Below are 16,812 nucleotides of genomic sequence, written 5' to 3'. Positions count from 1 at the left end.
GGTTATACATGCAAATCATTAGTTTTTATATGCTACATTTCAATAAACTGTGTAAATACATTGCCTGCACAAAAATATATAACGTCATTAAAAGTAACTCCACACCAACAACCTACAACAAATCAGTCTCACACATGAATGCATCTGTAGGAGAATAATATATGGTGACACTACCGCAACAGAAGCCATTCAGTTATATAAGGAGTACTTTTACTTTTGTTAGTTCTACTTTGAGGGAGGGGAGAGGAGGTGTTGCAGGAAATGTGTCATCCAGTAGATAGATGCTGTGTTCCATTCACCTTGGAAGTCAGAGGTCAGAGCTGGGAATGACATCACACTCAAGCTGATCACGTTCCTCTACAACAAATCAGAAAGCCAATACGTTGTGAGCAATACCAGTTCTAGCCAGGATAACCAACATTAGCAATACTAGCTGATAACAATGCATTACGCTGTATTTTGCACAAATTTTGCGTTCCAGTGAAATCTCCAATGTGGAACTCAGAAATTCCAATCTTCAAGTACAAATGGGACATACCATTAAACTGGCCTCACGGATGTACAAAGAGAGCTAGGCAGTGCTGATAAAAGTGATATGAACCAATATTCTGTAACTGTATTGCCTATTTCTCTCTTAAAATGCCTTTAGAAACACATTTTAGTGCACTGTTTGGTTGTGAAAGGAGAATTTGTAAACAGGAAGCGGGCACTATACTATTTCCTATCATATTAAAAGGAAGGCTGAAAAAACTGGTATTAAATGGTACAACTAAGCAGTTCTGATCAAATATGAACCGAAATTCTGTTAATATGTTGCACATGTCTTGCCTAAATGTGTTCAGAAGCATATTTTAGCTCACCGTTTAAATGTAATTCGAGATGGTTTGTTACCACCATACATGCCACCTGGCCAAGGTTGCATTACCTAACCCACTAGATGGAGCGTTTAATAGTCCGTTGAGGCACAGTGCATTTTGGTAGGTTTTTTTTTTTTTTTTTTTTTTAAATGTCCTGAGCAAAAGTAAATAACACAGTGCTTTTCATATGTTTTCTCTGGTCATCTGAAAGTATTTACATCTATCTACCACATAGACTGCCTAGTTTTATAAGAAGACCATCTTTCCAACAGTGTTATACTACCAATAATCTACTTTTATTCTGAAAATTATAGCATTTTGGATTGTTCATACTGGCTTGCCGTAGTACTTTCGTTTCCATGGTGACCATACCAAACAACAGCGCACTTCACATGCTAATTGAACCTCGTCTTAACTCCCTCTATAATTACTATTTTTTCTTGTTAACAGTTTTCTAAAAGCAAAATGTCCGCCCAGGCTGAGCCTCAGGAGCAGGAGGAGTTTGATAAATTCTTCACCGTGTTTGACGGCTCCTCTCCGGAGGATGTGTCCCACGCCCGGCAGCTGTGGAGCTCGCTGTCCCTCCTGCCGCCGCTGGAGTCCCGGCTGGTGTCCGCAGACATCCATCAGAGACTGCCGGTGTCCCGGCCGCAGCGGAGCAGCAGCAGCACCGGTCCCAGACAGTCCGCCCCGGAGCCGCCGAGTATCCCTGCTCTCCGGCAGAGACGGGAGGAGAGACAGCGGTATGTAGCCATGGCCGACCAGAGGAGGGAGATCCTGGCTCTGCTGAGGAGGCAGAGGGAGCAGAGGATCCAGAAGGAGCTGCTCTCTGTGGCCTTTAAACCGAAGGTGAAGCTCGGTAGAGAAAAAATGGTGAAGCTGCACGAACCTTCAGACTCTGAGATGGACGAGGAGCTGGTGAAGCAGCTGCAATGAAAGGACTGAGATTAAGTGACAGTGTTTATCTAAAAAGGAGTTGTGAAGTTTTTACAACTCTTAAATGCTTATTGACCTGTATGCTTTAAAGCAGATTAAGGAGAAACTGTGAAGTCTGGTCTTGAGGCAAATTTCAAAATACACAGTGTACCACAAAGTTCCTCCTGCATATTTTATCTGTTATGTGGATTGGAAATGATCAAGTAAATACTGTGGCACTATTTATTTTTGTGCGCATTGTTGAGTGACACTGTTAATAACAGGCTGATGTTCAGCAGGTGTAATGTTTTCCATGCCAACATGCTTTGATTAACATTTGCTAATTAGCTCTGAACACAAACTTGAGGCTGATGGGAATTGGACAAATTAGAATTTTCCATCTGATTATGGCACCAGATGAAAAATCAGAGGATCACCAAAGTCATTAATGCTGTTAAAGGCTCTGCATACCCACACAGGTGTTTTCAGATACACCAGCTGATTGAACCTGTCATAGTGTGTACGTTGCCTGGAGCTATGTAATGCTGGGAAGTGGCTTTTTCACAGCAGACATTTGGGCTTGTCACAGCAGGAAAAGCACAGGTGTAACTGATAACATTACACGCAACTGCATAGGTGAGCTGATGACTGTGGCGACTCACTGATAGAACACATAATGGACACTTGTTAGAACGGAGCCATTGATAATGAAATGAAACAACAATAACAAAAAACAACCTGTTTTAAAATGTCTGCCATTCCTAATTGTAGAATCAAGTTTACTGCCAATTAGGTTTTTACATAGGCTACAAGGAAGGGAGGGAACATGAAAGCACCTCCGTGGATTCTGTTAAAGTGTTTTAAAACATATCCTAAACCAATATTTTTGTCCTCGCTGCTGGTGTCTGCTGGTTCATTTTCTGGTTCCAGCTTGTTGATTGAGAATTTGCTGCTTTCTTTTGTCTTATAATAGCACACTACTTATGGTTATGGACAGTTGGTAAGACAAATCAAGACATCAGACGTCACCTTGGGCTCTTTGAAATTTTAATCTTTACTTTTTTAGAAAAAACAATGAACTGCAAAAAAAAAAAAAAAGAGTAAGAAATACTTTATAAGATCATATGCACTCCTTTATTATATTTCTCATATTTACACTGCAATTTAATTAAAGGAGCACTGTGTGAGGTTTAGGGGGATTTAGTGGCGGCTAGTGGTGAGGATTGCAAATTGCAATCAGCTGAAACTTCTCCAGGTGAGAATTCCTTCAGTAGTTATTGTTCAGGAGGTTTTTACAGGGAGCCGAATGATCTGCAGAGGTCTCTTCCTCTCTTAAATAAATGGACCTGTTAATTTAAACTGCTAAAAACACTGAATGAAGCATTTTCATATTACAAATGAGTCTTTCTCCAATGCTGTTTGGCCTGCTAGAGATGGGCCAATAGTCCAGCACCTGCTAATGCACCTTTTTGATAACTTAAGATCCAGGCATCCAGAGGCTGGATCCGGAGGCTGCTAACTTTATGGCTGACACAAAAATGTTAATGGCTCTATATCTGGAGCCAGTGTTTGGTTTGTCCATTCTAGACTACAGTGGAAACATGGCGGTGCAACATGGCCATCTCCATGGACCTGCGCCCTATGTAGATATAAACAGCTCATTCTAAGCTGATTCTAAGGTAACAAAAGCAGAGGTGATTCTATACTTAAGAAAACATACGTATTATATTATATTCCATCTCTGCTAGTATATCCCCTTAAATCCTACACACTGAACCTTTAACTCTCAGAATGTTATTATATACTGTCTTTTAATTAAATGATGGGTTTTGACTGCAAATCACATTTTTTAGATTTAAATCAAGTATTTCAACCTGCCTTTTTTAGCATGAAGGTGCAATGGTATTCCAAGATTGAATTATCTGATTGTATTTTATGTCTTAAACTCTTACTGGTGTCAGCCGGAGCCAGTACACAGCAGTTTTCCTCAAACAGCATTACGTAACGTGAAATGAAGCCTGTGTGGATATTCAAATTCCAAATATCCAGTGGAGAAGGCCCAACCATAATAGGATAAGAAGAGGCCTGCTGACTGTTGACTTTAGCTAATTTGGTTAAAGTTTTCAAAGCACGAAGAGCACACAGAGGCTCGCCATCTATAAACGCTCTTTAACCTCTCAAACCTTGAGTATCAGCGTAATTCACCCTTAAGTAGCTTTAGCGTGATCCTCCATTTTAAATCCATCATCCATCCATCTTAAGTATCAACAGTGCTCTTCTGTGCTGGCTGTTATAAATTTATAGTTACCTTACAGATGAAGAAGAACATGTGTTTAACTCATGTACAATGAAATTGTGGCAGAACATTATATCTTTATTCAGTTAAAATCTGATAGAAATACGCAAAGGCATAGGTTTTGTCCTTCAAGGAGGACATACGAAACAAGGGGTCCTTTGTCAGAACATTTTGAGCACCAAACACTTAATTTTCTGCACTGTGGGTAACTTTTATGCACCAAATTGTGCTTTTTCTGCATCTAATTATGGTGTAATTATGGACAAATTTTGTCAAAATAAAAGTCCTCTACTACGTTCATGTGTTTATTGTGGATGTGTCCCCTACATCCCCTCCGAAATCTGAAATATGACAGTTTGGAACATAATGACAACACAAACGAGTAGAAAAAGTGCATCATAGTTCATGAGAAACTTTCTACAGTCACCTGTAATGCAAAGGTTGTAATATGCATAGAAATATAAACTGATAACTGTAAATTGATATCAGTTATAGTCATTCAAAAGTCTGGTGATATTCAAAAGATGTAGATATGCGTAAGACTAAACCCAGCAGTAAATGTAACTACTAACAAACGCTGTGTGTGTATCAAAGCCTTATATATTCCTCTGTGCCATGGAGCGCTACTGTTGTCCAAAACACTAGGAGTCTGCAGCCATGGTAGCGGCTCTTTAAGGCTGTACTGAGGCACAGTATAATCTCCATAAACAGACATCTACATGTATAGGCCTCTGCAGAATCTGTAGGCAGATGGACACACATTTGAAATTGGAAGCGTTCCTGTTTCAGTTTGTGGTCCAAGTAATCAGCCTTTTAAGTGGTTTCATAGTAGTTGAGGAGGTGGATGTACTGCGAGGTAAATGGGTAGGTTACAGAGGAGGAAGTGGATATACTGTCCTATATATTCCAATGACTTTTTGGCTAATAGGCGGGTATACTGTAAACAGCCAGAAGGAAGAGATGGATATACCCCATATACCTGTGTATACGCTCCACTACACCACTGGGCCTATTGACCAATCATGTTTGAGCACATTGGTTAAGATGCAGTCTCAGAACCCATCAGTTATCACCTGAAGACATTTTAGCTTTATAGCTTCTATTTTTTTTTTTTTTTTTTAAATCTTCTGCATCCATAATCAGATATCTGTGAAAAACTATGGTTGAAAGAGATCAGCTGAAATGACCCACAGGATATTTAATGTTGGCACAACATTGCAAATTGACATTTCCTTCAGCAACTTGCACACATGGTAAGGTTTAGGCAACAAAAACATGTGGTTGGGTTTAGGCAACAAAAGCACGAAGTTAGGTTTGGCCTTATAATCTTACCGGACGCGAACACCACTCTCTCAGGTGAAAGTCAGTGTTTGTTGGACCCATGTACCACAACTCCCGCCCGCCCCAGTTGGACTTTCGCTGCCTTGTCTTTCATCCTTGTCCTGCTGCATTTCCCCCTGATGCCACCAGGCGCCATTGAACTGACCGTGTACTGGATTTTGACGACTTCGGAGTGAGACCGGGCTCCGATAGCCAAAGGGTTCCTAGATTGGGCACAGTGGTGCTTTCAGCTAAATTCTAACATCAGCATGCTGATGTTACAGAGGCTTAGAGCAAAAATAACAAAGATAATGAGCAAAAAACTATACAATACAACAATATACAAGGCTTATAAACAGTAACTTTAAAGAAGATGGATGATTTTATGGTACATATGCATGTGTGAGGTGGACATACTGCAAGTAGAGCAAAATTAAATGCAGGTGTGCTGTAAAGTTGTAGTGCAGTTATGGATTGATAATAAAAAAGACCCTGAAAGGTGTATGAGTCCAGGGTGAGAGTCTCACATGCTGTCTTAGCATGCTAACATTTGCTGATTAGCATTAGATGAAAAGTCAGAGGATCACAAAAGTTATTTTAAGTTACCCCCAGGGCAACATAAAGGTCTCAACAAAATATCATGACGATCCATCCAAATGTTTTGGAGACATTTCATTCAAAACCATAAATGTGGACCTGCTGATGGCACCAGAGGAAAAGTTGTTGAGATATTTCAATGTAGACTGACCACTGAAGTTGTGGACTGACTGTCCTATAGTCTTTATAATTAAAATAAGAGGAACATGGTGTCATTCTTAAGATCTTGATACCCTGAAGACCACTGAACACACTGGTCCAAAACACATACAATACTGGCCCAGTTTTTAACATGCAGTGCTGGAGGTCAGTGTAATGATAAGAATTTGCCATAGGATGTCAGTAAAAGCTCATTTATGGACTTCATCTGCAACAACCTTGGTGTGTATGCGTAGATGCTTCTGAGATTGTAAACTGTATTCCACAAATAAAAAGAGGAGATTTACTTGTTTACCCTCCACAACAACTGGGGGCTATCTGAGGCTCCTGCGTTGAACCCAGACACCCAAATAATTCACCGTGAAATCCAGAAGCTCTCTGGCTTTGTTGGCGTCTGATATCTCAGCCCAGCAGTCTCTTTTCTCAGGGGTGAAAACAGATCGCTGTAATATCTGTACGCCAGCTGTTGCTCGCTCAGTTTGCTGCACTTCATCACTGCTCATATGAGAGATGGGCACTCTGAGGGAGTATTATGGTCAGCGGGAACTGATGTTCCTGATATTTAACTGACATTTCATCCAGAGCCTCAGGAGACTTTACGGTCTGATACAGAGCTGATCAGATGAATGTTCAGCTGCACAACGTTGGCAACATGTTGCTTGAAGTCCGGCAATATCTCTTCATCACTGCCGACCTCCCTGATAAAAGAGTTTTTAAAAATACATCAAGGTTTCATAAATCCTTATGAAAGTTAGTAAACAATATTTGCAGACAAATCAAATGTTGAACTCCATATAAATATTGTCTGATGTTTTAGATCAATGATGTTTCCTATTCTCTTTTATGTTTGTATGAGGTGTGAATGCATATGCTCTTAAATTCTAACTCTGACTATCTTTACTCAATAAAATATTCATCATTAACAGTTTACACTGGCATATTAATAATTTAAAGGATGATGCTAGTGTTATATATATATATTTTTTTGTTGTTGTTGTTGTCAAGAAATTTAATGGGCAGACCCAAACCAGCAATCCATCTCTCAATACTTTATGTTTTCCTGTCTGTTGCTCTCAGCTTCAAGTCCATCGGTTCCTACTGAAGACATAAATCTTTAAAAACACAAATATATAGTTTCAGTTTTTAAAAAGTCTCCACTATCTCCTAAAACAGCCGGTCACTGTAGTTTTTATCAAACAAACAGTGGGAGGTATTTTATTTGTTGGGGACTATTTTCAGTGGTGGATTAATCCATGTTTGGTGCTCTAGTGAGTATTTTGGGCAGCAGGATGATGTATGTGGGTCTCGGTCAAAATAAACTAGTGTGTATTTTTGTGTATATGGAGTGCCCCATGCAACAGTGTGGCTCATTGATATGTTTTAAAGCTCTTCTCCTGGCATTAATTAAAGCCCTAACAACTTGTCCCAGTTCCTCAAAATTACATATTTAGGGGTTTTTTTCCATGAAAAAAATCCTGTCATGCCTAAAATGGCTTAGATGAACTCTACACCTTTGCCTCATTTAGTTACAATTATTAAAAAGTCCTGATATGTAACTACACCTGTTTACTCTTCTGATACCCGTTCTTTGCAAGTTGATGGTTTTGGTTCCTTAGATATGTGACATATGAGACCCTGACTGACTGAATGTGTTGAGACTGTCATTGGTGCACTGCATGATGTTGACTGCTTATTTAGCTCATGATATGTCTTGTACCGTAGCATATAAAAACTATAGACCATCTTGTGATGGGATCACAAAGTAATTGTGAGCCAGGGCGTAAAGTGTGTGTGTTGGGGCGGGCAGTGGCCCCTTCCTTACTTCCTGCCTCTCTCATTCCAGCGCCCTTACTCCAACCACACCCATTTTAGAACTTGGCATTCATTTTGAACTCAACTACACATCTTTAAAGTTTCGGGACTGTACAGTTATCATGCTATGGCATTGACAAAATATTTCCACAGACAGTGACATAAACACGTAGCAAAGTACTCAAAACCACCTCTGACAGATGTCCCCCATACCGCATTTTGCCATGATGACAATTCAGTTCAAATTATTTATAAAGCCCAATATCACAAATCACTATTTGCCTCAGAGGGCTTTACAGCATACAATATCCCTCTGTCCTTTGGACCCTCACAGAGGATAAGGAAAACTACCCTAAAAAAACCTATAACCGGGGAAAAAAAATGACAGACACACACACACACACACACACACACACACACACACACACAGTGAAAACAATACCAGCCACGCTACTGTGGCTGTAAAATCTTGATTTTCATTAGGGCTGTTAAATAGTTTTACAACAGTGGATTTGACAGTTGTTGACAATATGTGTGTTTTAACATGATGGACTAGAAAATGACTATCATAAGATACCCTACTGGTTTTGCTTTGAAGAACACATTAAATTCCGTTAGTCCCCAACTATTGCAGAGGTGAAACTCTTCAAACCGCTACAAAACTCAGATTACACAAACAATAAATACTGTTAGGTTTGAGTGAGATTGTTTTCTCTTTTTCTGTGATTTTGGTGAAATGACCCTCTAAATTATTTTTCTATATACACTAGTGGTGGACGTACCCACAGCCCTGTCACTACATAATATCACTGTTCTGGATGAAGGCTAGCTACCCATTGCAATGATGGTTAACTAAAGAAAAAGGAATCAGGTCTGTAAAGTAGCTTGGCAAAATGTTTTGCATGTACATGTACAGTAATTTTGACTTTTTTTCTTTTTTTTTTTAGGGCAATAATACAATTACATGTATTGCAGCGGTACACCCATATTGCTTGTACAATTTCACCGCTGTAAAAATGGGCTTAGTGTCAACAAAAGAAATGTTTGTATCTAATAAATTTAAGCCACCAAAACCTATGTTTTCTTCCACCTTTTCTTAATTTGCATGTAAAAAAACCTGAGTGGAAACACAGAAAAATCAGAAAAAAAAACCCTTAAAATATTGCAAAAAAGTTTTAAAGTTTTGCTGAGGTGAAAAAAAGTGGTGTATCAAAAAAAGTAAATGAGAGAATTAATCTTGAAGCATGTAACTTATACCTCCACTCAAGAGCTGCAAACATCAGATTTGTGTGGAGCAATGAGGAGACTGAAACATTCCTCACATTAATACATGAAAAAAGCAGAAATTTCATATTTACATCTTGATTTCCACATTTCATTTCCAACTATCTGAGCTTTAACTGTAGCTCTTTTTAATGACATAATCTTGTTGCATCCTCTCCTTCTGCAGTTGGACAAGAGAATAAGCTCCACCAGTTGTTTATCTTGATGAACCAACTCTCACTCTCACAGTATTCACAGTAGTGGATTCTGCAAACTAAATAAAATTGGTGTTAGATTTGGATGGAAACCTGGCTGATGTAAAAGAGTTGAAAACAATCACTTTTGAAAACAAGTGAAATCAGACATCTGTGACACTGTCAGGTGCTCATGGACCAGTGAATTATGTAGAGGTTTATCAAATCAAGCTACTTTTCCTCAAATTAGCATTGATTTTATCAAATGTTAGAATTAATAGTGAGCGCATCAGTGTATTTGTACTATAATCACCTGTGTCTGACATCTTCAGGGACATGCAGAGAACAAGAAAGACCAGGCAGAAAACAGGAAAAAAAAAACCCTGTTGATCACAGACCCTTGAATCCCAAACCGTCACCACAACAATGGGGCTGTAATTAAAATAAATGGTGTCTGTGTGTATGTGTATGTGTGTGTGTGTGTTGGTCGAAAAGTGCCAGCCATTACTTTCTATATGATGGTAAGGCAGCTGCTCTGTCAGCTGACATCTAAAAAAAAAAAAAACAAATTTACTGTTATTTATTTTGTTTTGTATTAAGTAAACTTGAGCATATAGTGTGCATCCAATAGACAAAAAAGACACACATAAACACACCTATCAGGTATTCAGACTGCCATCTGAGAGGGTCCACCCAATCACCTGGGTTTGTTTATAAATGACCAGTAGGCTGTCAGAACAAACACACACACCTTCGCACCTCTCATGACAACCCTGATTTACATAAACATTAGAAGATTTTTACTTTATCTTGAGGAAATAAGGACCTGTCAAAATGTCATGACTTTCTAAAAATGTCCTCACTATAAAGGTCTGAAGCTCAAATTGGTCCTAACAAATGAAAGGACAAGAACACACACACACACACACACACACACACACACACAGCTGACAATCAGTCTCTTTTGTGTGTACTCAATTGATTTTTTTGGCTATGAAGGGACTGCATGTTATTCATTAATGTCACAGACAGAGGACTCTGATTACCAAACTGCCACTTCTCTCCACTTACACACAGATAAGGAAAATTTGGTAAATACATTTGAACACTCCAGTGCCTTCAGTGGCTGACATACATTACATTTTTAATTCCAGCTGATGTTTTAAGGAATATGTCACCTACGAAATAATCACTTGTATGTTAATTACTCTGTGCTAAGCTGAATTCCTGAAGTAAAGTTTATTTTTCTTGAATCCAAAATTCAAAAAAAAAAATCTTGATGAACTGAAGTAAATGGGGGCAAAATTATATTAAAACATCAGTCTACAAACTCTCACACAACTTGTACAGTATAATTCAAGTCTAATTTATCCAGTCATATGCTCAGTCAGCTGTTCTTATTCCCAGAGCATCAAATATGGCAGCTTGGTCAGTGGCCATTGGCGTCTGCACACAAGGCGTCTGTGATGCACAGTGCTTTCAACGAACCCCAATGTAGACCCATCCGTGGTAATGACATGGTAAATGTACAAGAAAGTCCAAGTAGGGCAGGAGGGAGGGTCAGTAGATGGGTCAAACAAACACAGGACTTTCACCCATGCAAACGCTGTCTGGGACCTGTGTGAAACATTGATTTTTCCCAACAACATCACATAGTTGACGGCATGTTACATAAGTCACATACATCACATGACATAGTTATTAAGTTACTTAAGTAAGTAATAAATATGGTTACTTTAATTAAGTCCCTGAGTGTTCAAATCTGATATGAGAGGGAAAGCATCGGGCCACTGACTTGGGGGTGAGAACATGTTGGCTTAGTACTTCCAAACACATGCATTTCCACAAAAATCTTACTATTTTAAACACTTTCACATACGAGTACTGCTCCTGGGCAAGCATGTGTGTTTGAACTCAGACAGAACAGTTCAAATAGTAAGGTTTATGTGAAAATGCACTTATTGGGGAAGCACTGAGCAAATGACTGGATAAATGAGACTTGGTTTGTACTGCACAAGTTGAGAGAGTTTGTAAATGGATGTTTGCATATAGTTTTGCTGTTGTTAAATGACTTAATTTCATTGCGAATTTTCTCTGTTTTTTTTAAAAACATATTTTTCTTGTTTTTTTAAACTGCTATACAGATTTATAAAAGAAAGAGAAAAAAGAAAAGAAACAAAGGAGTACACATATGCATAGGTACACATTTATACAGATAACTAGATATGCATAGAACCTTCAAAAGAACAGGCAATTGCAGAAAATGAAGGCCTAATCAAGGCCCATACTATTGTGATTGGCTACAAAATAAAATAAATAAATAAATTAAATATGACTTACTTCACATAGAGTTATAAAGAAAGTGTGGGTTTAGAGTCTGGCTTTTATATATTTCAAGAATGGATTACAAATTCTCATAAATTTTCTCTGTTTTTGGATTCCTTGTTCCCCGTGGAGACTTGTGAAAAAATGAAATTTCTTCATTTTAGGGAAAAGTCCTTTTTGTAAACCTAAACTACTATTGTTATTGTTAATTAGATTTTTTTAATGTAGTTTCTTGTTGAAGTTGAAGTTGGTTCATCTGTCAGCTTTTTAAAGTAGATCTTCTGCCCCATAGTGGACAAAAATGTACAATTGCAGCTTTAAAACAGGCTCTTATTTGCCTGAATCTTCTGCTGTCAAGTTGCAGACTTTATGCATTTTCTCTTTTTGACCTTTCATGCTTCACTGTGGTTAAATAATACAACACTTAGAGCATCAAAGGGCCGCTCCCTGATGCAATCTCACAGTAATAGTCCAGTTAAGAAGCCTCTAAGAACCCTGTAGGGTCCAGACGGTTGGCCAGGGAGGCACTGTGGATAAACTTTTGGGTTTGGCGCCATCTGTGGAGTCACATGATAGGCAGATGGGATCATTTGACTGGGATTTTTGTTTGATTTATTTTTGTCAAAGAAAATACTTACTTATAAGATCCAAACATCTAAGCATGTTAAGGCAACTCTGAGACCAGGCAGATGAAATAAAAAGTTTACTCAAAGTTGAAAACAGGGTTATATGCTACTGGGCTGATGGGGACATAGGAGCAGGTGTGCAGGTGGGCGGGGAAGGTCAGGTAATTGGGAATGGTGGGAACACAGAGGTTACTAGAGGGCAGGAGGGAGTGGCAGGATCTGAAGCAACAGGGGAGTTAGTATGGCTGAGGAAAATAGCAGACAAGGGAAATGTGAGCCTAATATTATGACAATGCAGTAGTAACAAGTGTTTACCATTTAATATGAACACACTCCTGCATGCACTGGTGCACTGAAGTGTTTTATTTGCTCAGGTGGTGGAGAAGAACACTGAGCATATTTATGGATCTGTCGCTGGTGTCTGTGACAACCTGTTGTGTAACACAAGAACACAGACGCGTGGAAAAAAAAACAGTCAATGACAATATAAACTGGAGAGGGACACAAATCACAGCGACACATAAATTTTCCAGAGGCACGTCCCTGAGGTTGCATTTAAAGGGAGGTGATATACAACTGTCTCCTCTCCAATAAAAGCCACGCACCCAGCGGGATGTTTTACAGTTGATAAGTACCAGGAGCAGTCTTGTAAAAAGTCCCACTTTTAATGAACAAGCTTCGTGGCTCCACTGTGACTTTGAAACGTCCTCTGGGATTCACCAGAATGGTCTCAAAGCTGTGCTAAAGTGCTTCACTGCTCTTTTCTCTGCTTGATGTTTGATCCTGCAGCCTCACTGTACGTGCAGAGGGCTGTGACAGCACAGAGACGTGCAGGCAGTAAAATATTTTACTGCTAATAAAGAGGCATCTTGATATTGTTTTCCTTGTTCTTGGCTCAAGCAGCTACAACTGACTTCGGCAGGAAACACTTCTGCCTGGTCAAATAATTCACTAATCGTTAACATGAGAGTTCAGTATTTACCTCCGCTCAAGCTAGATTTAATTAACTTAGAACTTTAACCGACTGCTTAAATATAACCATCATGGCTTTGACACGCCATCCTGAACTCTGTCACACTGTCTCTTCATCACAGATGCGGCGGTGAAGTCGCGTCTCTTCAGCACAAAAGGTACCCAGACACAAAACCAAGCACGTTCCTTTTACTCTTGGTGAACTACAGACTCTTACAGAGTTTGTGCAGCCTACACAAACACATTTCACCATGATGAAAAATGGTAAAATGCAATGTAAAACTACAGTAAAAAAGGCAGACTTAAGAAATTACAACCACTCAGACTTACTTTGATCCAACACGGTGAGCTGAGGCAGGGTCAGGGATGCTAATTCTCTTGTGTAAAGTCCTGTGAAACATTTAAAATCCTACATTTACTTTTTTAAACATGCATTTCCAGATGAGGTTAAGTATAAGTTTAGTCAGACAATAAACGTGGAAGATGCTCTTTAAAATCATTGGTCTCCAAGTGACTGCAAGTGAGCAGACAAGTGTGCAAGCTTGCAAACAGTCAATTAGCAAACTTGTTAGGTTGAACAGCTTTAGTTTCCATCTTCAGTAACTTTTTATTGAACACAATGGTGTACAAATTGCCAAAGGGAGAGTAAACAGAATAGTAGAAAGAAAACACTGATTAGGACAAAGCTTTCCTCATACAGGTTAATTCACCTGGTTCTAACATTGTCACTCTATTAATTAGATGTTATTAGTGCTTATCACTGTTATAGATTTAGGTTAGAAGGCTCCTTATACACCAACTAGCATGTTAAGAATGATGTTATCAGCTATTAATCTGCCATGATGGTCGATATACGGTGACATGTATATGAGCTGAGTATGTCATAGGGACAGGTGGGGAAAGTGGATGGTTATCTAGGACAGACTGCTGCCAAGCTGCAAACCTTTGCAGACCACTGTCAAAGACCAGCCAATAACAACACCAGTTGTTTATTAGCGAGACATTGAGGTGTTTTACAGCTGCGTTTCTGCCCCTAAATGTAGGTGTTTTTTAGCTACCCATCGTTTCATTTCCAGTCGGTGTTGTGCCAATAAAACCAGGTATTTTAAGCCAAAACATGATCTTTTCTTTATCATGACCAAGTGTTTTTGTGCCTAAAAATAAGCACATGTTAACCACAGTGTTGCTGAAATGGTTTTGCTAACGGCCGTTTAACAGCTGATAACGGCATTCTGGGCATGCTGTTTGGTGGAGCAGGAGCCTTCTAACTTATATTTATAATGCTGATAACCACCATTAATGCCTATTTAAAAGAGTGATAACATCTGGAATGGGTGCACCAATTTCTGTTTCCTCTCTATGGTGATAAAAATTGAAATATTGACCCGGGTGTTAATGGCCATTTCTACCTTTCCCATTACATTATAAAGCTGGATGTTAGCAGGTTTTTGGTGCAGTGGAAAAGGGACTCTACATACAATCTGCAACCTCACTGCTAAATGCAACTCAGTCCTACACACTGGACCTTTAATACACTTAATACTCATTGCGATCTTTCGTTTCCAAAGTGTGTTTTCTTTCCATATTACTGCACTCAATACAAATTTTCTTCAGTACAAATAACTCCTTTAACTGCTAAACTGTCCCAGATATCTTCTTCTGGACTGAACAGATCCAGATGGTTTCTTTGTTGTCCATATATTTAGTTTGTATTGTTTTTGTTACATAAAATGCCCCTGTTAATGGGAATGGTTAAGCATTGATCACCCTCTGAGAAGCCTGAGAAGTGGTGAGCCCGGGGTAAAGGATGGGCATTTCAATTCACGAGAATAAAGGGTATTGATCGCTGGGATGTCTCTTTGAAAATGAATTGTATCATTATAAATGCCTCTTATTTTCTGATGGCAAAAAATAACCTGTTTCCCTCCTCCTTCTGGATGTTATGTGACTAATTTATTTACATTTCCAGTGCCGGATTCACTGCAAACACTGCCTGGTGATGTACATCCAACCGGCAGTGAATAACAGCCCTTGTTTAATGCAGTGTTGTCATTAATAGAGAAGGTCATACAGTGAGCCTGTTTGTACAGACTGAAAAATGCAGGTCCACCTTGAGATGAAGCATTGCTATCATCAAGCCCCATTAAGCCCAGGAGCAGCACAAAAATATGCATCTAATGTATTCTCCAAGGACTGAGACTGTGCTGTACCCCATTTAGTGCCAAACAAGAGGTTTGTGTCATTATTTGGACCCTGTACAAGTGCTTAATGTATCAAATACGAATGTGCTACAAAATGACATTAATTTTGACCCATGTCTCACCCAATATGTAATGTTTTTTACTAATTTAAAGCTGCACCAATCAATTTTTAAAATATTTTTAGTATAGTAGCTTGCAGATCTCTGACAGGCAGCTGTATTCTTAGCTGAGCTGATTGTGATAACCCTAGACAATTCTTGTAGTTCCAGCAGATGCACAACAGTGTGTTTCAGAGGCCCAGAAGCTAATAGAAATATGCGACTCATCTATTTTTGAAAGAGGTGCAGCGCATTGCACAGACCAGAGCGAGTAATCCTGCTAACAGGCACTGTATGTAAAATATAGATATGAAATGATTATGAGGATGAATGTATTTTAAACAACTAAAACACAGCCAAATATCTTTGATCTGAGGGGTTCTTAATTGGAATTTTGACTGTATTAATTTGACTGCAATGAACCATAAAAATAGTGAGGATATATATCCAAATAAAAAAAAATCTACAAAATCGGGTAGGCAAATTGCTTTGGTTCAGAAATGCTTGTGGTTGGGTATGATGTCATGCAGAGAATGGAACAGAACCTGCTCACAGCTGGTATATGATACAGCTGTGCCTGGTGAAGTTGTCCATCCCAGCTTGACATGGAATAAATCTGTAGATGCTCTGATTCAAAATAAGACCAAACTTTTTTATGGAAGTCCATTTTTGAGCTGCAGTAAAGCCCAAAATGTGGCCTGCAACAGATGGTAAGGCTCATTGTTTTTGGCCGAGCTGATTTCTGGAAACCTTGTAGCCCCTACCAGCTGGTTAAGATGAGTGAGGAGTCAGCAATAACACAGGTTTTTAACAATTCTGAATCACAGCAACCATGAAAGGTTTTTGAGCATAATGCACACAAAATATAGGGCTGATTGGTCCAGTAGTTTGCGACATTAGCTCCAGACAGACAGATACACATAGTCACACACTCACACATGTGCCAGGCTGTTTTCATGCACTGTCCATAAGTTTTGCTACAAAAAGTAATGTATCAGAATTTGTCACCTGTTACCAGATATCACCTGTAATGATGAGCCAGTAATTTGTCCATGACCCACGTATTTTGGATGGCTGTGATCATGTAACCAATGTGCTGATGGGAGTAAAAACAAAGGGGTCCAGTTAGCAAGCAAGTTTGGGTGGTGGTTGAGACACAGAACACAGGGCTTTCCCC

General features: G+C 39.1%; 1 protein-coding gene across 1 annotated transcript; it reads left to right on the top strand.

The window, feature by feature from the left end:
- Window positions 1-1,222: 1,222 nt before the first annotated feature.
- hoatz (HOATZ cilia and flagella associated protein) lies at window positions 1,223-4,362 on the top strand. Its single transcript, XM_078161773.1, has one exon. It carries the CDS (start codon window positions 1,323-1,325, stop codon window positions 1,791-1,793), a length of 471 nt encoding a protein of 156 aa, XP_078017899.1. The 5' UTR covers window positions 1,223-1,322; the 3' UTR covers window positions 1,794-4,362.
- The last annotated feature ends 12,450 nt before the right edge of the window (window positions 4,363-16,812 follow it).

The sequence above is a fragment of the Epinephelus lanceolatus genome, chromosome 18 (genome assembly GCF_041903045.1).
Source record: "Epinephelus lanceolatus isolate andai-2023 chromosome 18, ASM4190304v1, whole genome shotgun sequence".
NCBI classification, from domain to species: Eukaryota; Metazoa; Chordata; class Actinopteri; order Perciformes; family Serranidae; genus Epinephelus; species Epinephelus lanceolatus.
Note: the sequence above shows the minus strand (reverse complement) of the source record. Positions and strands in the feature narration are given on the sequence as shown.